The 27,987-nt window shown below is 45.3% G+C and overlaps 1 protein-coding gene across 1 annotated transcript in view; it reads left to right on the top strand.

The window, feature by feature from the left end:
- Positions 1 to 27,987, top strand: part of EFL1 (elongation factor like GTPase 1) — a 122,745-nt gene that overhangs the window by 80,125 nt on the left and 14,633 nt on the right. The window contains exons 16-18 of the mRNA XM_045812984.2: positions 10,533 to 10,664; positions 15,382 to 15,529; positions 24,138 to 25,120. Coding sequence (XP_045668940.1) covers positions 10,533 to 10,664; positions 15,382 to 15,529; positions 24,138 to 25,120 — 1,263 coding nt within the window. The remainder of the gene's footprint in view (positions 1 to 10,532; positions 10,665 to 15,381; positions 15,530 to 24,137; positions 25,121 to 27,987) is intronic.

Below are 27,987 nucleotides of genomic sequence, written 5' to 3'. Positions count from 1 at the left end.
GGCATGAGGTGGGGTCAGATGGATTGTTTCTTCCAGGGCAGGTATGTGACTGGAGTCATTACCAGACCCGCACTGCACGGCGGCATCCCCTCTGCCGTAGATCAGTTTATATCGTTTATGTTCATTTGATTCTGTTAATGACAGCTCTTAAAAAACAACAACAACAGAAAAAAACCTCCAAAGTTCTTGTGGCTTGTGTCTAAGAGCTTTTCATTCTTAAAATTGCAGTGTTTTTTATTTTAAAATAATCATTCATAATTTCAACGCTGATAGTATTACAGTTTTCATCTTTAGTTATATTTCTCTTCTATTCATATCATCTTTTCTGCATGGAAGTTTATATTCTGCTTTATCTGTATCTAAGTAGTCTTCAAAATTTGATTTGTCGTGCGGTATTTTATTGCCAGACACAGTGTGTTCAGCGTGTTGCTAGACATTTAGGATGTTCTTACTTAGAGTGATGAAAACTACCTTGTAGAGATTTTACTGGCCTGTCATTTTACAAGAGGGCAGCAAATGAGAATGGATGTATCAGTTTGGGGCCCCGTCTTCCTGCTTTCACTTCTTTTTAAGCTGAGTCTCCCATTAATCCAGCCTCTAGTACCGGTTCCTTGGTCCTTTATTAGGGGAGTTGATACCATACCAGTTCTAGCCAACCGCTTTCAGTTATTATAAAGTTAAAGCCCACTACTACTATAACGTAAGCCTCACTGATATTTAAAGTGATATATTCTTCTTTCATCTATGAAGCGATCTGTCTGCGGGGACAGCTGCTCTGAAAGCTGCATGAACTGGCAAAAGTACTGGCTTGCATGAGGATGACCTGTGTTTGTGTAAAATCTAGTTAACATTCTAATGGTGTTCCTTTTCTTAGGAATTACCTTTCTTCTGGTATCAAGTGAGTTGTATCTGTGTCGTGGTAACCATGCTTCATCAGAATGGGGACACATAGCAGTAGTCTCAAACATCTCCAACTCCAAGGCTCAGGGACTGAGTAAACTATCAGCAATAATGTGACTGAGCTTTCAGAATGTTCTCAGGGCACTTATAGTAACGAAATGCAAGAAAACTGAATGTGGGGCCTTGGTCTTCGTTTCCGTCTCCTCTGTGATGGTCAGCACAGACCTGTAAACCTAAGTGGTCCATGCATATTTGTTGCCATAAATGTAAAACGTGCAGGAATTACATGAAATATTCCTTCACCAACTGTTTTGAGCTCTACTCTTAAATAAATCATGATATATGGGGTTGTAAGCTTCTGTAGGATGCTCTAAATTCTGTAATTACTAAACTGACTTTGAAGAAAATATTAACCATTGTAAAAGTGATTATTACAAATGGTAGAGGACACTGGGGTGGGGTCAGGTGACACAGGCCCACATCGAATGCCAGGATGGCCTGTGAGGGGATCTGGAGATTAGGGTCTTCGTGGAAGTAAGAGTGAACAGGGCCTTCAGTCCAAGACTATCAGACGCCTCACTCTCAGAACCTTGATTAACCTCAAGAAGCATTCCAGCTCCCCGTCAGTTGGGAATCCAAAACTCCCTCAGCGGACACCAGGCACCAGGGAAATCCAAGTCTGGCGGTCCGGGGCTGAGAGCACAGTTTCAGTTTCTAGGGCCTACACTGGCTAATGCAGGTGTGACACACGCAGGGTTATCGCAGGGCTTATTGCTGCGTGGTCAAACAATGCAAGCATTCAAGGCACAGAAGCAGCCGAAGGTGGGTTTTTTTTTTTTATCTTCTGGTTAAAAATAATTTTTTTTATAATCGTAAAAATAGCATATAATGTAATAAACATCCACCTAGAAATGAAATTCAAAGATAAAATAATCTGCCTGCTTAATTTCAAAAACATCAATACAGTTACCTTTGCTGTGATATGAAGATAAATAAAAGAGAGATGATCCGCAGTGAAATTAAGTACATTGCAGCGTGCGGACGCTCCAGCTTAACACACCGATGGCATCGTCAAGTGAGCAGCTCCCAGTCTCCGGGAGCGTGGCGGCTGCAGGGGCGGCCTGATGCCGATGTGTGGTACTGATGACTCAGAGGCCGCGAGTGGCTTTCGCTCATACGGGGAACAGCTCGTTTTCTGAACAGAATTCCTGAAACTCAAAGTGTATTAAATTGTGAAGAAAGTACTTCGTTATTAAAAGGGATCTAGGTTTAAGCTCAGATTGTTAGAAACAGGTTTGTCCAGCAGAATGCTCAGAGGGTGTGTGCCTGGGGGAATTCCTCAAGGGGGGACATGCGTGCACATTGCGAGGCCCTGGGCCCCGGCCCTGCCTTCTGAATGCCAGCAGTAGGTGCCAGCCAGAATGTGCCCAGGAGACACCAGATCGCCTAGATTTGTCCCCCTGGAGTTGTAGCACTGCCTGTGGGATGCTGCCGGCACCGTGGGGGATCTGCAGCCTGAAGTCAGACTGGCGAGTTGCACGGTCCGGGCGTCCTTTGCGAAACATGCCCAGTTCTTCCAAGTGGTCGTGACCATCGTTTCTGTCTCCAGTGCCCGAAGACCTACTTTTTCTGCACCTCTTTACCAAACCCGTGCTCTCTTTGGACTTATACCACTCCTGTTGGTGTGAAATACCATCTCTTTGTCTTAGTTTGCATTTACCTTGTTATTATTTAGATTGATTCTTTTCTATATGCTTTCTGACTATTCAGGGCTTCCTTTTCTTCCCATCTTCTCTTGGAACTGCTGATGTTCTTTGGCTGTATTGCTAGTGGGTTGCCTGTCTTTCTCATTGATTTCTACAGATTCTTTATATGTTATGCTTACTAATCCTTTGGCTTTTAAACATTGAAAATATTTTGTAACTTTAAAATTTTTGGCATTTTCAGGATACAGTTCTTACAATATAGTGATAGTTACCAGTCATCTTGTGATTCGTGCTTTCAGTTTCTGTGTTTCACCTTCAGCTCTTTGATCCCTGTGAGATTTATCACTCCGCGTGCTGCACGGTAGAGGTGTGCGTATTATCGTTTCCATGTCATTAGCTAATTGTGTCAGCGATGTTCTCCCAGTGATCCCTCCTTCCCCCGTGCCGCCCCTTGGTCACGTCCGGGTTCTGGGCTCTCTGTGCGTTTTCTCTGCTGTGTAAGACACGCTGCCATTGCTACACCGGACAGTTGTTCTCCTTCAGTTGCGTTACGTTCCAAGAAAGGAGTTAGGAGCAGAGCCGTCTTATTTGTCGTTAACGTGATCCGCAGCTTGGAGCTTGGGGAGCTCTTCTCTGGCCTCACTGTGCAGTCAGGTCGTCCTCTGTTTTCTTCCCTGGATCATTTCAGCCAGGGTCTGTTGTGCGTCTGTGACGAAGTTGCCATTTCATCCAGATGTGACTCCGCTTCCTGCCTGTAATTGGAAATATTTCGAGTTTAAACATAAAAAGAAGACCAGTTATAACTTCCCGGTTGTGTAAAGCCGTATCTCTTTTCTTCTTTTTAACCTTAAAACATTTCCAGTGTTGTTGTAAACTGTGCTAGGCATTTTGTGCTTTGTGCTTTATTTAAACCATTTGAGTTGAAACATATCTCAAAGGACCATCTCATAAAAGTGTATTACTATGTAAAATATAAATGTAGGTCAGTGGGCCAGGACACAAAGCTCATGCATGGATCTGACTATGAATATGAATTTTATGCCTCAAAGGAAGTTATCAGAACCTTCGTTACAGTTAACCAGTTAATGGCATATATATATAAAAGCAGTTCATACCATACACCGAAACGACCCCCGAATTGGTCAGCAACCTTATTAATAAGACAAGTACCATAAACAGCACGCCGCCACTTCTGTTTATGCATGCTTACTCTGTCCTGGGACTCGGATGCAGTGCGTGGTGTCTTCATGTTCACAGGAACCCTGGAAAAGTGCCACCTGCTGCGTTTGCATGTTGCCTGTGAGGACGCTGGGACTTGGGAGAGGGGAGGTGGCCGGCATAGGCTGGAGCTGGAGTTAACGCTGGTTCCTCCGACTGCAAATCACACGTAACGAGAACGCGTGCTGAGAGATACAAGAAGCGGTGGCAGCCTCAGGGTCCCCGAGAAGTGGAAATAGTGGGCTGCAAATGGCTCTGCAGTCCTGCCTGCCCGCCAGGGCCTCCGCAGGTGGGGACCGGTCCCTCCCTGGGCCTCCAGGGGTGCCGTGTCCCCCATGCCAGCGCCGCCTCCCACCGCGCCTGCACCGTCGTCCCCACGCCTTGTGATGTTTCTCACGGTGTGTTGTCACTGACTGTCTGCCTTTGTCCCTCTCCAGATCTTAAGCTCTGAGGACAGAGCTGTGCACATGTTCACGTGCTCATGGATTCATTGAGAAAACTTCAGGAAGTGCCTGTTTGTGCCCCTGCCCTTAAAACGAAAGGATCAAAAAACCAACAGAAAGTTGAATAAATATGTATTAGTTTTTCAAAAGCACAGCTTTCTAAGCTTTTAAGCTTAGATCCCAAACAAAAAAGCTCAGGAAAGGTACTAGAGAGAAAAAATAGACGCAAAATGAAAAGAGAAACTATAGTCTGGAGGACAAAATACCATGAATCACAATGTGTATGAATAAAGAACATATATGAATGACAGGAACACTTAGGAACCTGAAAGAAGTGTAGAGAAACACTTTATAACGGGTGGTCCTCTGCCTAGTTGTCCAGGTCTGACATCTGGGTGTGAAATCTGGGTCTTAGCCTCATCCCTTCTTCCCGGCTCCGGGGTAACCGCCACAGCTGCCGGCTCCGCCTCGGCTCTGGGTCACTCGCATCCGCCCTCCATGGAAAGTCCAGGCGTGAGGTGGCGCTCGCATCCCCTGACCTCTGTGTGTGTCCCCGTCTGCCTCCTGTCTGCCCAGCTTGCTGTCACCCTCACTCTGTGCCACAGGCGCCCTGCATGCCCCTGCCTGCCCGGAACATGCTGGGGCTTTGGGCGCTGGGCCCCTGGCCTGGAATTCCTTTCCCCACCATCCTGTTCGCTTCAGCCCTTCCATTCATTTCTGCTCCAGTAGGAAACATTTTTTTTTAAATAAATTAATTAAGTGCTGCCTCCTTTCCCCTGGGCCTAGCCTCTGGAGATCCTTTTTTTTTTTAAAGATTTTATTTATTTATTTGACAGAGACAGAGACAGCCAGCGACAGAGGGAACACAAGCAGGGGGAGTGGGAGAGGAAGAAGCAGGCTCATAGCAGAGGAGCCTGATGTGGGGCTCGATCCCATAACGCCAGGACCACGCCCTGAGCCAAAGGCAGACACTTAACCGCTGCGCCACCCAGGCGCCCCTGGAGATCCTTTTTGTCCTGGTTTGACACACCAAGAGATAACCTAAGGGCTTTTTTTTTTGTTTTTTAACTGACTGCCTTTTTATTTGCTCTGAGATAGGATATTAGGCAGCATTCAGTGATCTGTTCGACTTCTAGGCCCATGATGGAATTTCTTCCACTATTTTATTTTTTTTTTTTGAAGATTTTATTTGTTTTTTGAGCGAGTGAGAGAAAACATGAGGGGAGGGACAGAGTAAGAGTGAGAAGTAGATTCCCTGCTGAGCAGGAAGCCCTACGTGGGGCTCGATCCTGGGACCCTGAGATCATGACCTGAGCCGAAGGCAGATGCTTCACCAGCTGAGCCACCCGGCGCCCCTTCTTCCATTATTTTAATCCTAGACCTCCCTGACCATGTCATTCCCTGGGCGAGAGCCAGGCTGTACAGCGGCAGTCTATTCCTGCAGGAGTGGAGGTGTCTGGCTCCCTTAGGTTCTGTCTTGGGGCATCAATTGAGATGCCATCGTGACCCCCAGTTATCACTCCTGCCTGATGCAGGACCCTGCAGGGCAAGTTTCTACCTGTTCTCTAAATAGACAAAGACAGCAAGCCTACACATCTCCAAAAAAGGTATCTTTGATTCCACAGGTATTCCTTTTTCTCCTTACCGTAGTCTCTCTTCTGAATCAGGCCCCCGGTCTTGATGTAACTTGCCTAAGAACTATTATTAACTGGTTATGAGCTCCAACTGTCCCTGTGAGAAGAAGAAATTCTGACCCGGTGATGTCACTGTTGTAAGATTTTTCCCTGGGGCCTCTTGTAACACCGAGAAGCTGAAGGGCAGTTGATTTAATGGACTTGTTTAGCGTACTGGGGAAACTTGACGAGTCCTCTGAAAACCTTAGCTAAGCAATATTGGTCTACTTTGGAGCTATTTGTTATATTAGCTGAGGAGGCCTGGAAAGGGCCCTTGATTATATTTTATATTCATGTACCCATCACCTACCTACCTCCATGACACATTATAAAGTGCGTGTACCCCCTGTGCTACCCTCCGTAGTTGAGTCAGAGGGGACAGAATCTGAGTTTTGCTGAAAGATACACGATAAGGGCATGAAACTTTAGGCAGAGGATATGGGCTTCTTTGGTATCTAGATTAGAAGGCCCTAGATTAGAAGGTGGTCTTCCAAAACCAGTGGTTCTCTGGATTCGCACCACCCTGGAAACCTGTACTTTATTATTTTTTTTCAAGACTTTATTTATTTATTTGACACAGAGGAAGACAGCCAGTGAGAGAGGGAACACAAGCAGGGGGAGTGGGAGAGGAAGAAGCAGGCTCCCAGCGGAGGAGCCCGGTGCGGGGCTCGATTCCAACCCTCTGGGATCACGCCCTGAGCTGAAGGCAGACGCTTAACGACTGAGCCACCCAGGCGCCCCATGGAAACCTGTACTTTAAAGAAAAGAAAAATTTTTTAATGCAATTGATCCTTGAACAACATAGGTTTGAACGGCGTGTGTCTGCTTATCTGTGGATTTTTTTCAGTAAATGAAGTACAGTCCTGTAAATGTATTTTCTCTTATGATTTTCTTAATGACCTTTTCTTTTCTCTGGCTCGCTTTATCATAAGAATACAGTGTAGAAAATATATAACGCACAAAATACGTGTCAGTCAACTATTTATGTTATCCATAAGGCTTCCGGGTCAACAGCAGGCTGTTAGGAGCTACGTTTGGGGGGAGTCAAGGTCACAGATGGATTTTCAGCTGCGCAGGGGCTGGTGCCCCTGAGCACCGTGTTGGTCAAGGCTCAGCGGCCTCCTGAGGTCGTGTTCACTGCCCGCCCGGGCTGAGGCTCTGGTAGGCGTCCGGTGCAGAACTTGCATTTACTACGCAGAGCTAAAGGAAGCTGTTAGCTCAGATGGATTAAACAGAAAGAGGAACCAGTTGGTGGTTCTTGAGCAGTAATGTTCAGGTTGGCTTGAAATGAAATCATGGCAGTTAGGAGACCGTATTCTACCTAGACCATTAACATGTTTTCCCACAAAGTGTTTTGTTTTTTATTTTTTTAAATTCCAATACCATTTCTATTCCCACGTTGAAAGCGCACTTCAGAACCCAGACTTCCCTGAACACAGGGGTGCTGTTCTCTGTCCGGATGGCCAGTGGGCTCAGTCCGCAGGAAGCGGTGTCAGAACTCAGTGACAGTTTACCGTCTTCCTGCCCACCAGGGTGACCTCGTCCTAGACTCATTCAGCCTCTGCATATTGGGAGTTGTTCTGGGTAGAACATTGTCAGCAAAGGGCCCATCCATCTCTCAGACTCTGTATTTCCAGTTTCAGAACCTAAAAGATGCTGTTTGACATTGTTTCTGGAATACTTTGTAGAGGGAAACATTAGAGAGAGCCTGGGGAAAAACTGGGGCCTGACAGTGTTTGTGCAATGCTGCTCTTTGAGGAAGAAGACTTTGAAGGGGGTGGTGGGGGTGGCAGGCCGGCGTGGCGAGGGCCTGCGGACACGGTACAGGGACTCAGCATTTTCTTGGGTGGTTATCTGTCACCCCAGCCTGGGAGCCGGAGCTCACACGCTCACGTAACTAAGTGCACTTGTGGAGGGAAAAGTTAGCAGCAGAGAGGACTTGGGTAGTCCCTTCAACCAGACAACACTTACCGATGTTCGTATAGAAACACGCTAGCATTCTGGGTGTTATCCCATGTTCCTGTCTCCTCAGCCTGTTTTCTCCCTCCATCTTGTATTTAGATCATAGGCCTTTTTTTGATAAACATTAAAAAAATAAAAAAAGCTTTTCCTCTCTTTAGTCCTTCAGCCAAATTGATGGCATCCTAATTTCTGAATTTTTTTTTTCTAAACCGTTGCTTGTTCCATCCCAGAAATTCTGAAATGATTCTCTTGAGGGAACGTGTCCTTTACCCTGCTCAGTCCCAGTTGAAAAATGCCTTAGCAAGTGTCCTTTCTGTGAAGAAAGTGTTCCTCCGTAATTGCTATCGCTGTGATGAGAGCAACAGAAGTAAAAGAGAAAAGATAAAAACTTACATGGACATCGTCATGGCAAATTATGTGTGCCTGTGGGGGCGAGGGAAGAGGGAAATGCATCCGAATGAAAATAGTGACAGTCTTAGGATGGTGTGATTCTGGGTATACTTTTCGTCAAAATTATACTTGATATCATTTGCAAACAACGTAATAAAAAATTTTTTAAACTTCTTTTAAACTGTGTTTTGCATAAATATCAGGTTGTACACTTAATAATTATCTGATAGTATTTCAAGAAATTCTCAAAGTGATTTTTAAATCTTTTTTTTCTTTGTGATTCGCCCAAATAACCTTCCTTAATGTTTCCTTTCTTAGATTTTAAGATTGTATTTTAAAATAAGTAAAAATGGTAACATATAATACAGGTGGTGGATTTTTTTTACTATCTTTGGAACATTGCCTTTTCAATAAATCCTTAATTTTGACTAGGAATAGTCAAATTCTCTTTTCTCTTTTCTGTTTTTGGGGGAATTATAATCATGTTCACAAATCTGGGCATATCTAAGTAGCAAGAGTAGATTTGGTAATTTGGTAGCAGAATGCAGCCCAGACGTCCAGACAGACCGCGTTCACAATGCATTGACCATCTGCAGCCCGCATCCCCGGTGACACAGAGGAGGGACTGGCCTCTCTCGTTCTACTGAAACCACGTGCCGTGCGTGCAGGAAGGACATGTGCGCTGGTCATCAGAGGGAATCCAGGGGCCGGCCTCAGCGGAGATGATGTTATTCCTAGCAGACGTGGTGGGAGCTTGGACAGACCCGGATCTGTTCTGTCGTCGTTTACAGTGGGGGGAGGTAACGAGAAGCTGGGGCCAGTGTAGACCTTTCTGGGTGCTGGGCCGAGAGGCACGGTGATAAGAAAGTTACACCTTGACCAGATAATACCTGGATGCACAGGGACTAAATTTAGTACCTTGGAAACCTCAGTCTGGGGAGGGTCCCCTGCACAAGAAAGGTCTAGAAATCATGTCAAGCTGAACAGTTAAAGGAGCTAATGATGTTTAGTGTGAGGCAGAAAAGGCTTCAGAGGATCTGACAGATGCCTTCAAAATCCCGGGGGCGGTCGGTGAGCGTGGAGGCACGTCTGGTGAGGACCTCTGGAGAGCCGAACTGGGCACGTGTGGCCATGGGGGAGACCGGTGTCAGCGTGAGGGAAGGAAGATTTCCTTGTGCTTGGAGCGCTCCCTTAATGCAGTCAGGCGGTGAATTTTGGAGGTGTTCAGCGGGGGGCAGCGCAGGTCTGTCCGCACTGTGTGGTCACACCAAGAGGCCTCGCCACCGCCCTGTGAGCTTGTGTGCCGGAAGCTTCTGTTTCAGTTCCCCTCCCAGGCTGAACGTTGGGTTGTGTGGCATCCCATCACCCCGGTACCTTTACATCAGGATGTCAACCAAAGGCAGCAGGGTTGTTTCCTTGCTCCTTTAGTTGTTTCTGAGCTCAAAATGGAGACTTGGAATGCCGATCAAATGTCCCCAGCCTTTTCTCCTGTGCCCCCTTCCCTGCCCTCCCCAATCTTTAGCCCAGAAGCACAAAAATGGCCCTGTGTGTGTTGATTTCTTCTAAAATGTTGTCTGCTCTTACCGTGGATGCGAGGCTCAGTGCACCCCTTTAGCTCTCCTGCGCGGCGTTCTCTGAGCTCCCATCTGCTCAGAGACCGATGCCCTCCGGGAGGGTCTTAGGCAGCCATCTCCGGGAGCCTGAAGTAGGGAGGGAGGCAGAAGGGAGGCGGGGGTGGGGGTGGGGGGCTGATGTCCTCTCCTAAAATGGGGGTGCTATGAAGGGTGGTGTGGGTCGGGTGCTCTGTAGCAGCCTCAGACGTGAAGTCTCCAAATGCCCTTGACCCCTATGCAAGTATTTGGGAAAAGAGATTATCTCAGTAGCGATTCATCTTCATCACGTTAATGGACTTTAAAAACTAAGAGTTGTAATTAGAAATGATTCGTATTTTCAGACATATGTATCTGGACATGATCAATTCTGTGATCAAAGTAGGGATGTGTTAGCCCAGTGTGATGTAACCACGTGATTTGTGCATCTGGAGAACAGTAGCCCACGGAATTCCTGTCTTTTTAACAGCAATTAAATGGCATCCAGGGGTGCAGGTCAGCCTTGATCCTGCCACATTTGGGAGTGTTTCTCCTGCATGACATGTATGCTGGGTTGGTAGTCTTATTTTTCTCATGTAAATTCCGAATTGATCGCCCTGTATTGACCACACGGATCTTTCCTCCCTGCAGGCATAGGGGGCCTTCAAGACTTCGTGCTCAAGTCGGCGACTCTGTGTAGCGTGCCGTCTTGCCCGCCGTTTATACCGCTCAACTTCGAGGCCACCCCTATTGTGAGGGTTGCTGTTGAACCGAAACACCCAAGTAAGACGACTTCGTTTTTAAAAGCCTGTGATGTTCATGATATTTTGCAAATGTGTGCATTTCATACTTGATGCCTCACTATTTGCTTCAACAGTATTTTCATTCAGCAGTGGATTTTCATTCTGGTGCTTAATAGGAGTGAGCTCCCCGCCATGAGGCGCCGCATGCCACCCGCTCGCCAAAGGGAGTCTGACCTCTGCCTCAGGAAAACGGTCCATTTAGGCACCTTTGCTCCCTGGGGAAACCAGATCCTTCTTTAGGGCAGAGACAAGGGCATGTCTGTACCCCCACAGCCTTGGCACGGGGTAGTGCCTCGGCAAAGCTCATGTTTTATGCGATTATTCTTAGAATCTTAGCCCCAGCTCCTTGCTTCAGAATCTGTCATATGCTGTTCCCTGTAGGTTTGCTAGATTATCTGGACACGGAGCACTTCCTGCCCCACCCACATACGCCAGACCATGTAGTAACTAGTTCTTTGTCTTTGGTATGCACCATTCGCCTGGCCAGTCCTCAGTAACTCTTGTATTTAGCTTTCCGTGACATCGCTAACCTGTATTCCCCGCGCTCGCTGGTAGGTCAGTGGAGAATCCCCAGACTGTGCTTCCAGGGACCCAGGGGACAAACACTGTCAGGTGGTAGTTCTCTGCCGAGATGGAGGACGGTCCTGTTGTCCTTGCACACGCATACCCCTCGCCCCAGAGCTGGGGCCTTCCAAAAGCTTGTCTCGGCCTCATGTTCTACCAGATAGCTTTAGCATTGAGGCTCCCTCGACCCCTAGAGCAGACACTTGGAGGACTGCTTCTCTGCCCTTTGGGCTCAGTCCTGGTAAGCAGCCATCTTCGTGGGGCCCCAGGGACGGGTGTCCTTTCTGGGCCATCACCGTAGACTACAGCGCGTGGTGGCTGCATGGATTTACCCTGTTCGCTCTAACGCCGGCTTCCTCTCTGTGGCTCGTCCAGATCTGGGCCCTCCTGCTTTGCTCTTCTCTTCCACTGCTGGCCTGGCTCTGGCCCTTGTCAGCTGCCTCCAGCCTGTGTACGTACAGTGCAAGAAAGTTCAGTCTTATTGAGTTGTGACATTTGAGTGTGGCCACCATAGCTCATTCTTAGGTCTTTCTAGTAGGACTTAATTCTTCTCTACTCCATTTAGAGCTAAATGTTTAAAACAGAGAGTAAAGAAATAATTGATCATTCAGACCATGATGTTTTCATAGAAATTTGTAATTTTTGAACTCTGGCGGTTGTGTGCTGCCCTGTGCTGCTGGCCCTGCCGGGTTAACGGGCAGCCCTGCAGGGCAGTTGAAGCGGCTTCTCTACAGCTTTTGCAGCAGGAGAAGAGGGATCCTGGTGCCTGGGCCCCGCCCCATCCCGTAGCAGACGCTCAGTAAGCGTGATTTCCTCTCCATAAATGAGGCGATGTAATAAATAGAATGACTTGGGATGATCCATCTGGATGCCAGAGGTTTCCTCATGTGGGTGTCATTAGAGCGTTCTGAATTTTGTAAAAAATAAACTAAAATGATTTAGAAGGGGCGCCCAGTTCTCTTCATAATTTTAAAAAGAGCGTTGCTCCTTTCCCCACCAAATATATTATTTTTGCTAGATTTACCGTGCATGTTCTTGACTATTACTGCAGGCCCCGTTCCCACACGTCTGTGTCTGAATTTTATACGCACTGTTCTGTCTTCGTGCTGTTGCTCCAAGGTCCGTCTCAGTGCACATTCAGAATGTCTGGGAATACTTCTCCTACTGCTCTGCTCACTCCTGTGAGCCCTCAGGGGGTCGTTACTGTGGGTTTACTCTGCCCTGGTCCCTTGTGCTCCTCCTCACAGTGGGGCAGAGCCCTCTCTCCATGCATGCCCTGTCTGCTGACCGCTGGGGTAGCCCCCCTCCTGGAACCAGACTTCCCAGGGCTCCTGCCGCCGAGAGCCGCTGGGTGGACACGCTGTGCATTTCTGGGCAGAGCGTGTGTCTCAGGCCCTCTTTTCCTTCTCAACTGGGTTGACTAGTCTACCAGACACTCTCACCTTTCAGCCTGAAGTCATTCTGAGCGCTTGCTCTCCCACTTTTCTTTCTCTGATTTCTGAAGCTGGGCTCAGAATATCATGGGGGCTACCCCTCCGTTCCGTGTCCGCAGGGTCCACTCAAAATCCAGCATCGCAGTACAGAGCAGTGTAGATGTCCCATGGCCGGTAGTGGTCTCATCATCATCATCGATCCTTGCCACACACTGAGGATTTTACACTGTATGCTTTATTTAATCCCCTCAGTAGCCCTGTGCTGGGTTTTATCCCCATCATCACACGAGGTAAACTGAGGCTTGGAAACGATAACTCTTGCCCAAGACCCTGCCGTGAGCAGTTAGTGCCCTGCAGCATAGCACGGTGGCTGCCTTCAGCCGGCAGTCTGGGACCCTGAGGTGGGGGCTGAGGGCCTGTGTAGCCAAGGCTCGGGGGTCACACAGGCCCACCTGGACCACTGGGAGGGCGCTGCCGCACAGGGGTGTGTGCACCAGGAGGCGAGGACGGCCGGGCTGTCATGGAGGTGGCTCCCACAGTGATGGTTCGTTGTTTTTGAAAACCTTGTCCCCACACTCAGTGATAAAGCCACCTGAGGGCCTGCTTGTAGCTTCTGTTGATGTCGGCACGTGACTTTAATGGCCCTCATCCCTGGGAAAGGTATGTCACAGAGCTGTGTGGTCCAGACGAGAGAAAGACATCATGGGCTGTCTTTGCTAGACGACAGGGCCCATTTTAAAATCCAGTTAGCAGGGGCTCCTGGGTGGCTCAGTCGTTAAGTGTCTGCCTTCGGCTCAGGGCGTGATCCCCGCGTTATTGGATCAAGCGCCACATCAGGCTCCTCCGCTGGGAGCCTGCTTCTTCCTCTCCCACTCCCCCTGCTTGTGTTCCCTCTCTCGCTGGCTGTCTCTCTCTGTCAAATAAATAAATAAAATCTTTAAAAAATAAATAAATAAAATCCAGTTAGCAGTTTATATACAAAGGTTTCCTTGAAATCCAGATGCTGAGTATTTGTCATGATCTCAGTTTTTCTTACACTGTTACAAGGTGTTGATTTTTTATCTTTAACGGATCATTTGGAAGACTTCTAAGCGGGTTAGGAAAATCAGCTTCCAGATTTTAAGAGGTTAAATAGATGTTGTTTCTGCCAAGAAAATGACTGTCACTATAAATAAACATTTTCAAACATCGCATTTCACAATGTTGTCTCTGTATTTCCAAGTTTTGTTTTGAGAAAGTTTCTTCTTTACTTGTTGGAAAGCTGTCACCTTTACCGCAAAGAGAGAGATTTAAGCATGTATGCCTTTTTTTTTTAAGGACTTGATAATTTGGCAAGTGGGGAGCACAAAAAGCTTTTTTATTTACTTTTTTATCATTCCCCTTATGCTTTGTGTTATTCGTGTTATCAGTGGTCTTTTTGCAGGAATGTTTCAAATTCTGTGAAGGTTAAGTTAGTTAGCGGTGAGTGGTATCTGTAATCCACTTCTCGAGGCAAAGGAAGGCCACAGTACACTGAGAAGGAACAAATGGGACTGCCTGTGGCCGCCCCACACACTGTGGGATCCCCCGATTCTGTGCAGCCCACGTGTGGCTCATGGCTCAGGCTCGTGCTGGCCCCCGTCCCACACACCTCAAGGCCAGTGGCGCTCTGACCTTTGACCTCGGCTTCTCTGTGCCTGTGTCCTCCTCTATAAAACAAGACCAGCACTCCTCCCAGCCACAGAATTAATGAGTTCCTACATGTGAATACTTGTTGGGACATCACTAACTAATATGAAGTGTTAGTTACCTTCAGAAAAACCTTATTTCAGAACTAAGTAGATATGGATAAACAAATCGATCTGGAATAGACATATTGAAAACCCCTGATTGCAGAGCGTTCCTGTGGCTTTGTTTGTTTGGCATGTTGAAAACCAAGCGTCAAGGGATGGTGGAGCCCTTCCTTCCAGTGTAGAGGGAAACCCGACGGCATAGAGATGCCTCCCAGGCCAGGCTCTCTGCTGAAGCAGCAAGGACCCACTTGCTCTGCTTGGAGGGACAGTAGCTGCTGGGTACACGGGAAGGCATGGAAAAGCAGCTAAGCCCGAGCTGTGGACCAGAGTCCCGTGGACTGCAGGGAAAAGCAGCCATGTGCCAGAAGCACGGGCAGACAGGAGTGTGGACGGCGCCTGATGCGCGCTGGGCACCATGGCCCCAGCCCAGAGGGCAGCTTTCTCCGAAAACGCGCGGTTCTCTCAAGCAGCCCCACAATGATGAATCTTACATGTGTGACCCTGACACCAGTTTCTTGGACTGAATACCATGTGAACTGGTCTTTTGTTGTGATTACTTGTCTCTGTTGATTTTAACTGCTTTGGGGAAGAGTTCTGTTACATTTATGGGCATAGAACATGGACGTCTGTAGTAAAATTCAGGTGGATTCGCACGTGCAGTGGTGGTGGCTTGTATTTGCCTCATGTTTGATGAGGTGGTGTGCACCAGCTGTGGGGGTCCTGGTGGTAAGCTGCTGGGGCTCTCCTGTTAGCTGCCTGTATGAGTAAATTCGCAGGAGACGATTTTCCTCACGCTGCTGCATTGTTTGGAAGAGTTATTTTAAGAGTTTATTTCATTGCACTTTTCCCTTTGGTGGCCACGGGCATCGTGCTGAGGTTTGCTTAGTGCTTACGTTGTACTGAACCAGCCTTCCTCTCGTTACCCTAGGTGAGATGCCTCAGCTCGTCAAAGGAATGAAGCTGTTAAACCAGGCTGACCCCTGTGTCCAGATTTTAATTCAAGAAACGGGAGAGCACGTTTTGGTCACAGCGGGGGAGGTCCACCTTCAGCGATGCCTGGATGACTTGAAAGAAAGGTAGGTTGGTGGTAGACGTGGAGCCGTCGCTGCTCCCACGTCGGAGGGCAGGGGCCAGTGTGTCCTGAACCAGTGGGACTTAGACCGGGGCTTGTTTGGGGAGAAAAGTGAGAGGCCCTCAATTCAAGCATGAACTGTTGCTGTGCTGTCGGATCATAGATTTTTAAGTCTGAGTCATAAAATAGCGTCACGTTAAGTATCTTCCTGCGAGCGTACGCACACGCCGTGTGTCAGGGCAACAGCACGAAGTCCTGCGTTGTGAGCTTAGGGGCGCCTGGGCCAACTTCTGTCCTTCCTGATGTCGTCTCCACAAGGTACACTGTCAGGAAATCTTTCCATTTCTCCATCCTGGTGATGGGGACTTGGCATAAAATAGGCATCCCAGGTCACTTTTTGTCGAGACCACTTTTCCTCTTTATTCCCAAGCTAATGTGTGCTTATCGTAGCAATTAGGAAAATACAGAAGGATGAAAAGAACCATTCACTTACCTCACAGAGGTCACGCCCGAGATGTTGGGGCTCGTAAATCCGCAGCCCGTTCTGTGCGTACTCCCGTATACACGGACGCCCGCGTGTGAGCGGCTCTGGCTGTTTGGTTGCGATAAACTTCTGGAGGCGTTTGTTCTGCCAATATTGCTGGCATATTTTTAAGGCTTATGATCTGTGTTATCCTTAAGGAAGGCTAGTACGGTTTACACTGTAACCGGCAAAAAGTATTTGAAAGTTCTTCTTTTCTCAAATTTTTGCCAACCCTGTATATTATCGTTTTAAAAAATTTCACCAGTCTGGAAGACAACTAACAGGTGTTCATTGTTAATAAACACATTTTCCATGCTTACTAATGATATTGAAACATTTCTTTCTGCCTTTATTGGCCATTCATTTTTCTTCTTTGATGAATTGCCTTGTAGTGGCCTTCCTTCCTCTTATTTTTAAAATTTTGGGGGACGGTAATAATTACAACGGCAATTATAAATAATCAACATAATTATATACCAAATATGCCAGTCACTGTGTTAAGCACTGTTTGTCTCATTTAATCCTTACGACGAGCCAGTCACGTTGGTAATAGTACTAGCAACCATTACTCCTGCTGTAATACTCGTGCTACAGGACAGTCCTCCCCCACGGCTAATAGTGGAACAGCAGGAGAACAGCTGCCCTGCAGCGCCATCCGTGGGGATGGTGTAGGAGCTCCTGCTGGAGGGAGTGTTTTCTCAGCTCTGTTCTTCAGTTTAAAATGCTATTGTGGCTTGTTCCTCCTTTAAATGTTTTCACAGCCATGATTCACACAAAACTGGGAGGCAGATCTCCATCTCCTTAGTGCCTGATACCATTTTCTTGCAATTTCTGAAGGTTGTAATATTGGTTAGAGAATAATGCTAATTGGATAAATCTTAAGGTATATTTTAAAATAATAACAGTCCTCAAGAGGATTTTTTAAAAACCATTGAAATGTTATATTGGTTTTTGGGGTCTTCGAACTAAATTATTTTCTCTTTTCACACTCTGCTGCCAGTTAAAATCCACGTTAAATAACCTTACATTTCTCACGCCATTAACTTCTCTTTTAAAAGATGCTCTTTGGCACTTAGAATTACATTTCAAGTAATATTTTCCCATAAGCCTAAAATTGATTTTAATTGATTATTATTTATTTGTAGCTTTGTTTAGTCTTTTTCATTTTTTCCTCATGGCTTTCATCATCGGTACTTTTTCATCTCAGGAGAAAAAAAACTGTAGTTCATAATAAAAGAAATTAGTTTTTGAGAAATATGTCCTTAACATAGCACTAAAATATTTTAACAAATCAGCTTATTTTGAAAACTACTCTGTATAAACCTTTTTAGAAAATATCCTTATCCAAATACCTGAAAATAATTTAAACTTACATTGAATAAGGCTAACAAAAGCAAAAACGTATCTGCTTTTCACAAAGTATATACTGCTTTAATAAGATACTTGATAAATTCTGAAGTGTTTGTTACTTGCTTTTCCTAATAATTACAGTTTTTTTTTTTTAAGATTTTATTTATTTTTTTGTCAGAGAGAGAGAGTGAGCACACAAGTAGGGGGAGCGGCAGGCAGAGGGAGAAGCAGGCTTCCTGCTGAGCAAGGAGCCCGTTGCAGGACTTGATTCTAGGACCTGGGATCATGACCTGAGCTGAAGGCGGATGCTTAACTGACTGAGCCACCCACACGTCCCAAAATTCCAGTTTCTGAAAATGAGGATACCTTCCCTCTTCAACACAAAACAAAAATAATTTACTTTGCATTGTGGCCTGGTGCAGTAGAGAAATGACCTCACACTCAAGCTCACTGTTCTCTGTCCCACGTCAGAGAGGAAACCTGCAGCCCGCATAACGAGGAATCCCCTCTTCCACTTGAATGGATAGTTCGCTGGAAAGTCTGCTAGACCAAGCATGGGAGAGGATAGTGGACAGGTCCATTGGGGCCCAACCAGGCACTGTTATGTTATGTGCTCTACAGGGACCCTGAGTGAGCAACATCAGGTGGTGTTGACAAAAAGTCATTGCATCCTCAAGTCCCCTGATGGCATGTTGGAGTTCAGGATGCCTTAATGAATTGGGTGCTAGGTAGCTTGTCCTGGGCCAAGAAACATAGAAGAATATCATGAGCAGTTTTATACCAATAAATTTTAAAGGAAATGGACAAGGTCCTAAAAAATCTGACCAGTGAAAAAATAGAAAGCCTGATAGTCCTATAGCTATCAAAAGAATTCAAAGTTGAGGGGCGCCTGGGTGGCACAGGGGTTGAGCGTCTGCCTTCGGCTCAGGGCGTGATCCCGGCGTTACGGGATCGAGCCCCACATCAGGCTCCTCTGCTATGAGCCTGCTTCTTCCTCTCCCACTCCCCCTGCTTGTGTTCCCTCTCTTGCTGGCTGTCTCTATCTCTGTCAAATAAATAAATAAAATCTTTAAAAAAAAAAAAAAAAGAATTCAAAGTTGAAATAACATTAAAAAAATCAAGGGGCATTTGGGTGGCTCAGTTGGTTAAGCATCTGCCTTTGGCTTGGGTCATAATCCCAGGGTCCTGGGGTCAAGCCCCATGTTGGGCTCCCTGCTCAGCCGGGAGTCTGCTTCTCCCTCTGTCCCTCCCCCTGCTCATGCTCTCTCTCTCTCAAGTAAATATAAAAAAATCTTTATTAAAAAAATTGTATCAATGTACCTTTAGCAGATTAACAGAAAAAGAACAGAAATCATCTCAGTGAACAAAGGAAAAACATTTAATAAAATTCAACATACATACATGATCAAAACTCTTAGCAAACTAGGAATAGAAGGGGATTTCCTTAAACTGATAAAGAGTATCTTAAGAATAACTGTAGCAAACATGTACTCACTGGGTGAAATTTTTGAAAGCTTTCTTTTGCGATCAGAAATAAGACAAGGGTACCCCCGGTTACAGGTTCTGTGGAATGTTGTACTATCAGTCTTGGGCAGCATTATAAAGAATAAAAAATAAAGGATATGGGAATCAAAAAGGAAAATTGAAAGCATCACTGTTTGCACATGATATGATTGTGTATTAATAATCCAGAAGAATCTATAGAAACTATTAGGATTAGTAAGTAAATTCAGCAGGGTTGCTGTAGTCAAGATTAATATGCAAAATGGATTGCATTTCTGTATACTATTAAGAAACATAAAATGAAAATTCTTTTAAGGTAACCATTTACAGTAGCAAAAATATCAAATATCCAGGAATAAAATGTACTCATTTATAGGCCCTCTGTGCAAAAACTATAAAACACAAAAGAAGGTATCTACCATCTTTATGGCCTTAAAAATTTAGCATTAAAATGATGTCAGCTTTTCCCAAACTGATTATACATTCAGAGCAGTCCCAGTCAAAATCCTGTTAACTGTGTGTTTGCAGAGCTTGACAAGTTGATTCTAAAATTTGTGTGGAAATGCAAAGGACTGGTAATGACCAAAACCCATTAAGAAAGTAGAACAAGGTAGAAGTTCTTACTGCCCTGGAAATCAAAACTTGTTTTAAAGCTACAGAATTTGGCTATGTGCCATTGACACAAGGATAGACGGGTGAGTGGACTCGTGCAGAGAGCACAGAAGTAAGGGGCGCAGTGGAACAGTGGGGAGGACTGGCCTCTCTGCAGATGGTGCTGGCAGCTCGGACCTCTGTCTGGAAAGCCTCTACCTTATCCTGAGCTCAGCAGTTTATTCCAGGTGTATTGTAAAGCGTGGAGGGCAGAATCATAAAGTACCTAGAAGATAATATAGGAGAATATCTTCGAGACCTTGGGATAGGGCAAAGCTTCTTAATAGGGCATTAAAAGCATAAATGACAAAGTCAAGTTTAATCATCAAAAGACACTGAAGAGTAAGAAGGCAAGCCACAGGGTCAGAGAGCAATTTGTGATACGTACAATAAACAAAGGACTTAAAGCCCTGGTATATAAAGAATTCCTACAAGTAAATGAGAGGCAACAATCCTTAGAAGATGGAACAAAGATTTGAACAGGTGCTTTACATAACAGAAGCCTAAGACCAATAAACATATGAAAAGATGTTCAACTTATTAATTAATGAAAGAAAATTAAAACCAAAGTGAGCTACCTCTATGTATCCACCAGAATGTTTGAAATTTAAAAGGGACAGTATCAGATGGTGGCAGAGATAGGCAGTAGGAATTCACCTGCATAACTAGTGGGGATGTGAATTGGTATAACTACTTTGGAATACAATTCCACGGTGCCTGTTCAGGCAGGAGGTAGATACTTCTGTGGCTTGGCAAATTACTCCCTTTTCTAGTCTGAAGATACTTAACACAAAGCTGGACAAATGTGCATCATGAATAATCATAGCAACAAACGTTTTAATAGCCCAAACCTGGAAACAACTCAAATAGTACAGGGGATAAATAAATTATGATATATTCTTACCATGAAATTCTGTAGAGTAATCTCCATGAACAAGCTAGCTGTTCAAACATGGAGAAATCTCACAACATAATACTGAGGGAAAGAACCCAGCTGAAAAACCAAGGTTTAATTCTATTGATATATACAGTACAAAAAGCAGACCAGACTGAGTTCTAGAGTACGGGGGGTACAGGTTTAGGGGATAAAAAGAATTTAGAGAAGGGCCTATAGTAAACGTCAGGATGGGCTTGGGGGAAGGCCTGACGAGTCCTTCTGAGGGCTAGTCGTGTTGGCTTGAGCGGCTGCTTACGTGGGCGTTCACTCTGTCGTCAGTCACAGATCAGGTGACTTGTTTTGCCACCTATCCTATAAACTTTTACAATTCTACCTACATTAAGAGTATACATAAAATTGTAGAGTCTTTTTAGCCCTCGTGGGACAGAAGCCGCCTTCTAACACATAAGCTTCCTTTCCAGCTCTCACACACGTTCAGGAATGTGTTATGTGCAGGAGCGGGACACAGGAGACAGCCTGTAGAGTCCCGGCCTGAGAGACTGTCAGAGTTCTTCAAGTCCAGATCTCACGGAGGTCCTGGTCAGAGGCAGCAGGATCTCCCGGTGGCGGCGGTCAGGGGTGGCAGGAAGCCCCGGGAGGTTGCGGGGGTAGGCTGAGCCCGCTGCATTCTCTTAGAAGTAATGGCAGCCTCTGCATTCCCGGGCTTTGAAGAGCCTTTGGTCCCGAGGTGCTTTGCAGGTGTGACAGTCATGTGCACACTTCCGCTTCCGTGGCATGGAGTGGTTTTGATTCACCTCGTAAGCGATTATTGTAGGGGACTTCTTGGGACCCTCAGAAAGTCGAAGGTCTGGTAAGACGCGCACCCCTTTCTACCTTACAGTATGAGGAAAAGGGGCTGATGTCATAGGTGTATTCACTCATAGTTTCATCAGCTATGCAGGTGACTTTCTGAGTGTTCTAAGAATATGAGTGTATTTTCTCAAAATAATAATAATTTAAAAATATTTTCTGTTTCTGAGATTTCTAAATGCTTTCCTTTTTTAAAAATCAGGAAAAGGTATTAAATTTTATTGAATGCTAAGCAGTTTTACAGATGGTTCCTTAGATTGATTACTTTATTTGACATTTTTAATGTGCTATATTATTTTAACAGATCTCTTAATACAAATAAATTTTTATACCTGTGATAAAAGCTACTTCGGGTTGCGGTGAAGTATTGCTTTGATGTGCTGTTTAATTTTTCAGTATGGCATAACTGGAAAAAGAATGGTTTCTGAGGTCAGACCTAAATTTGAGTCCTGGCTTCTCCACTTACTAGCTCTGTGATTTCAGGGGTGTGACTTAATCTTTCTTATCTGGTTTTCTCCTCCAGAAAATGAGGATAATACTAAAGATATAACACATGTAACACTTAGCACAGTGCCTCATACATAATAAGTGACTGGTAAAAAGAAAAAAATACATGTATCCTTTGTTTCTCATTGTAAATTTAGATTTTGTATCTGAATTCTTAAGTAAGATTGAACTGCAGGTTTGTCTGTGTGTGCTGTCTTTGTCAAGTTCAAGTATTAAAGTATATTTCATTATTATTTTTTTAATACATAAAAATGTGTACACCACGTCCCAGTGTACCTAGTGGGCACCAAATGCATGTTGATGATGACTTTAGCTAGCACTTTTGTGATTAGTCACAATACTTCGAATAAAGTAGTGCTTTTTTTATTAAGTTTTTTTTTTTAATTCCAGCATAGTTAATATAGAGTGTTCTGTTAGTTTACGGTGTACAAGATAATAGTTCAGCAGTTCCATACGTTACCCAGTGTTCATCATCATAAGTGTGCTCTTAATCCCCATCACCTATTTCACAAAGCATATATCCTTTTAATTTTTATTTTAAATTGTTTCTAGAGAGAGGGAGAGAAAGAATCCCAAGCAGGCTACACGATTAGTGCAAAGCCCGACACGGGCATGATCTAATGACCCTAAGATCCTGACCCGGGCTGAAATCAAGAGTTGGCTGCTTAACCGACGGAGCCACCGAGGCGCCCCTCACAGAGTATATTTTAAATTAATACAATGTCAAGAAAACATCCATGTCGTATATTCTGTAACAGTAATAGCAATGAACCGTAACGGCACTGACATCTAGTAATCCTTGAAAGTGAACACACTCACTGGTAAAACCAAAACCTTTCTTGGAAATAATGTTTTTTCATGTTATTTTCTTCCACACATTATGGTCTATTCAGGTTCCATATTCTAAAATCAATTAGGTTCAATTTTACCAATTTTGGTAACATGCTATTTTTTAGAAAACCATCCACTTATTGAGTTTTCAAATTTAATCAAAAAGAATAAAATCAGTTAAACCAAATACTTGTCCAGATCCACAGAATGTTCTACAGAAACCAGAAACAAATCTAGGATCAAATGTAAGCATTTCAGAAACTTTCTGTATTTGGTTCCCTTACTGACTAACATTTCTCAGAGAAAAGCATTGTTCCCCGGTCCCAAAATTTCATACAATGTGTACGTGTGAACACACACACGTACTTGTATGTACATTCATACATCTTTCTATGCACACTGCCAATAGCAGACGTAGAGCAGACCAGAGCCTTGGTATTACCCGGGAGTGAGCCAGACAGAAAGTGAGAGAGAGCTTGCACGGTTTCCTTGTCATCACAACCAATCCACACCAGTCTGCCCTCTCTGAACTCGTAATTCATTTGGAAGAAAATGCAGCATGAAACTGAACCTGATGGGCACCTGGGTGGCTCAGTCGGTTAAGTGTCCAACTCTTGATTTTGGCTCAGGTCATGATGGCACAGAGTCTGTTTGTCTCCCTCTGCTCCTCCCCCTGCTCGCTCACTTGCTCTCTCAAATAAATAAAATCTTTTTAAAAAATTTTCTAAGAAAGAAAGAGAAACTAAACCTGAAAACATGTGGAAAAGGGGCTTTCTGAATGTGGTACCGGACCGAGGTTTAAGACCCGTACACAGTACAGTAGCCAGAGGCCACGTGTGGCTATTTCACACGCTGTCGCTACGTGTGCCTGTTTAAACTTAATTAAATAATCAAAGCTTCCCCAGGTACACTAGCCCCAGTGCAGGTGCCCAGTAATCACAGTGTGTACAGAACATCTCCATCACTGCAGGAAGTTCTTCGGGGAAGTGTTGCTCAGACACGCTCCTGCATCATGCTGGCCTCGCCGTGAGCCTCATTACTGAAGCCAGATACATTGTCAGCACTTGACTAGATGTCCTGACCTTCTGTGATTCTTTGTCTGTTCAGAGTTATAATCGTGGAGCTTTTCTTCTCCAGCTTCTTAAATTGGCAAATAGTATTTTAAAGAATTCATATTCAGATCTTATTAAAATATTTATTTTCCACTCAAAACATTTTTATCTAAATAGATGGCTTATTTATTTTGAGAGTGAACAAAGCAGTGAAATTCGTATATATGCAGAGAACTCCCTGAAGGTGTGTTCCTATTAGAGGTAGTCCTTTCAATCCAAAATGAAAACGGTCTTTGAATTCTTATATAATGTAGAGTACCGATCTTTCCTAGTAAAATTACTTTTATCTTTCTGTATTTTTGCAGAATCTCCGTTGTGTGATATTTCTACATGGGAGTTTTGATGCCATTTATTATAACCTTGTTATTTCTCTTGCATTTGTCTGTAGGTTTGCAAAGATTCAAATCAGTGTATCTGAACCCATTATTCCATTCAGAGAAACAATCACAAAACCCCCAAAAGTCGACATGGTCAACGAAGAAATAGGCAAACAACAAAAAGTTGCAGTTATCCATCAAACAAAGGAAGATCAGAGTAAAGTCCCTGAAGGAATCCAAGTTGACTCTGATGGGCTCATCACCATAACAACCCCCAATAAGCTTGCCACACTCAGTGTTCGCGCCATGCCCCTTCCGGAAGAAGTCACACAGATTCTGGAAGAAAACAGTGATTTGATTCGTTCTATGGAGCAGCTGACATCCTCTTTGAACGAGGGCAGACATACTCAGATGATCCACCAGAAGACCCAAGAGAAAATTTGCGAATTCAAAGGAAAACTAGAACAATACCTAACAGGGAGAAAATGGAGGAACACGGTTGACCAAATCTGGTCATTTGGCCCAAGAAAATGTGGGCCCAATATATTAGTAAATAAAAGTGAAGACTTTCAGAACTCAGTATGGACAGGCCCAGCTGTCAAAGCTTCAAAAGAGGCCAGTAGATACCGAGATTTGGGCAACAGCATCGTGAGTGGTTTCCAGCTAGCAACCCTCTCTGGCCCCATGTGTGAGGAGCCTCTCATGGGCGTCTGTTTTGTTCTGGAAAAATGGGACCTAAGTAAATTTGAGGAACAAGGGGCAAGTGATAAACACAATCAAGAGCAAAGGGAGGTGGTGCAGGACGGACAGGGGGATGGGGAAACCTGTTCCAGTGCGGGTGAGAACCCGGGGCTCCAAGACGGTGGCTCCGAGCCCTTGGACAAGAGGACTTCCCAGAAAGGAGAGTCTTCGCTCACTGACTGCTACGGACCCTTCTCAGGACAGCTCATCGCCACCATGAAGGAGGCATGTCGCTACGCCCTGCAGGTGAAACCTCAGCGTCTGATGGCAGCGATGTACACGTGTGACATCATGGCCACCGGTGATGTTCTTGGTAAGAAGGGCGAGGACAGTGAGAAATGCCAGGGGTGGCAGTGAGGTCTCTGAGGTCAGAAAACGCAAACGCACTTAATATTTTTTTTACAGAAGCTACATCGTCATCTAGTTTACTAAAGAACTAAGATCTTTGAAAGCCGGGTGCCTTAACTATTAAAATCATGATGGGGGTGGGGGGTGGAGGGAGGAAACTTGATTACCAAACATCCTTTCATTGGCAGCAAATAGGTTCTTTTCTGTAATGAGAGGTCTGGTAAATGAGGTGTAAACTACCCATCTATGTTACCACCCAAACCTGTGTGGCATTCTGTTTCTCAAGCGAGTAACCATATCAGTCTAGGTAACCAGAACCTTATGGAAATGATCAAAGAGGACATTTGATGGGGACATTCTTACACACCTAACACAAAGGGACTTCTGTAAATTCTGGGTCCCCTGCAGAAGAAGAAGATTACTGGGGGCTTTATTCATCGCTCACCATTACATCAAATCCTACTCTGATTTTTCTGTCTCCTGAAAAAGATCTTCTGGGATCCCTGGGGACTCATAGCCCTGGCATTTAGTGGCTGTTTTGACTTTTGACAGGTAGTCTTTCTCACTGAGTCTTCTTTTCTCCACCTGTAAGAAGGAAGATAATCATTCATCAGAGGTTGTGAAGATTAACATGAGAACACGAATCTGGGGTTCAGAGCTGTGCCTGGTGCGTGGCAGCTCTCCTGTGGGCCCAGGAGGGTAGAAGGGGAGCTGAGCACTGGTTGAGAGAGTGGACCCCAATTATTAGGTTTCGACCTCTAGCTCGGAGGTCCTTTGAGTCAGTATGTGGTGGTTATACATTCTTCTTAGTAAGGTTCTTTTGCTGATTCATTCCTACAAGCAGATATGTAAGTAGTTGGGGTTTTTTCCCAAAGGAAGTTCAGGCCTGCCCACAGCAGGGCTCCTACGATAGGGACGGAGTGTCCCCGGCAGCGCTTTGGAAACGCTGGTTAAACAGCCGCAGGACTTGGTGACGCAGGACCGCTCAGCACCCTCGTGCGCTTGAGTGACATCTGCAGGGGTGACGTGCGGTGGGCAGTGTGTCTCAGCCTTATTTGGACGGAACAGATCATTCACAGGTCATGGAATCCATAGATTAGTTTGAGGAAACCAATCAAGACCATTCCCCGGTGTTCTCCTCCATTTTCACTGAGAATTGTGTTAATCCGCGAAGGCAGAGGTGGGGTCAGAATCAGGGAACCACGAAGGAGACCCTGACAGATGCCACCTCAACTTGAATACCTCTGTTGACGGGCAGCTCACAGGCTGTTCCATGACAAGGTGTCGTCTTGCTTCTCTTGGGCAGAAGTCTGGTCTCCTGCTCGTTTTCAGCCATGTGTGCCACCATCCATCCCTCCTGCAAGCTGTGGCCCGTCACGTGGCTGAGGAGCACATTTGTTCTCTGGTGTGTGTCCAGCAGAAAACTCTCCAGAGCCTTCAGCTGTGTTTTCACGATGGGATGTTTTGTGCCCTTTCGCTGTCCCACTGCTGTCCTTTGGGGCATACTTGCTGTGCATCCCTCTCCAAGCAGCCACACGTGAGCATAGCCCCCCAGAGATCCTCCGACCAGCATGGAGGGAGCCTCCGGGTGACAGCGCTCTCCTAACGGCATCTAGCAATTGCATCCTGTCACTGACTCACGGGGAGTCAGGATCAACATCATTTCTTTTTTCAAATAAGTTACGTCTTCCCACTTGTTCCCCAGAAAGCAGAATCCGCATTTTGGTGATTGACTAGACCATAGAGATTACGTAGTCCCGCAAACTCCTGTATTTACGTATGAGTCAACTGGATCTATACAATTCCTTGTTTCCCTTAGGTTTTTTTATAGATACACAATAGCACAGGAAGTTGTGTGTGTCTGTGTGTGTGTCTGTGTGTGTGTGGTTTTTTGTTTGTTTTTGTTAATGCCAAGAAAATGAAGTCCCAGCACCACAGTCTTAACACACTGATTCTTTTTTCATTTTTTTTTATGTGTCTTTTCTTGTCTGGTGAGAACTGAAACTCCATAAGCAGTGAATTGAATGTTTTGATGAAGTTAATTTCCTTCGTATCTGTAGATTTCCCCTGATGATCAGCGTACCAACCATATAGAAAAAAGTCAGGGTAGGTTGATAAGATGTGTTAGAAAGTCCACGCATCTCCAAAGGCCTAAATCATACTTGTATAAATATGTACCAACCTTCAATATTTTCTTAAAACTCTGTAGGAAATTAGCATAGGCTTTCAAGTCTGCAGCTTCTAGAATCCAGTGTTTTTATCCCCCCAGAAGTTCATTTGTTGGCAGAGATTATCCATAATTTCTCAAAAGGAAAAGTTTCTTAAGAACCGTTAGATATAGACTCCAGCCCCAGAGACGGAGCCTGTATAGGAGGCCAGCTGCCCGCTCATCAGCTCCTCGGCTGTCTTGAACTTGAGTGTTCTCTCTCCTGTATTCGTTCTCCCGGCCACAGTCTGTCCCCCGTCCTCCTCACTGAGGACAGTGCAGGCCACACACGTGCGAGGAAGCCCTGCTTTCCAGCTCTTCTCTGTTGACACTGCACACACTTCTCCATATTGCAGACACGTCTCATCCTTGCTTTGAAGCTGAGGGAGAAGACCCTTTCTGGTGTCGGTAGTTGGCCCTTTGATTTTGGCAGGCTCAGCTTAACACCCTGCACGCGCTCCTGACGCACCTCTTCTTCTTCCATCCACTGTGCGTGTCCTCTAAGAGCAGTGAGGACACAGCAGCGCACCTCCCTTGACCCAACAGGTTTATTTTGAAGCTACTGTTGTATTTTGGGGTTGGGGAGGATCTCCTCCTTTTTCTCTCATTGGGGCCATTTGTGGTTG

This window comes from Ursus americanus, chromosome 28 (assembly GCF_024610735.1).
Source record: "Ursus americanus isolate L20-20 chromosome 28, mUrsAme1.1.p, whole genome shotgun sequence".
Taxonomy (NCBI): domain Eukaryota; kingdom Metazoa; phylum Chordata; class Mammalia; order Carnivora; family Ursidae; genus Ursus; species Ursus americanus.
Note: the sequence above shows the minus strand (reverse complement) of the source record. Positions and strands in the feature narration are given on the sequence as shown.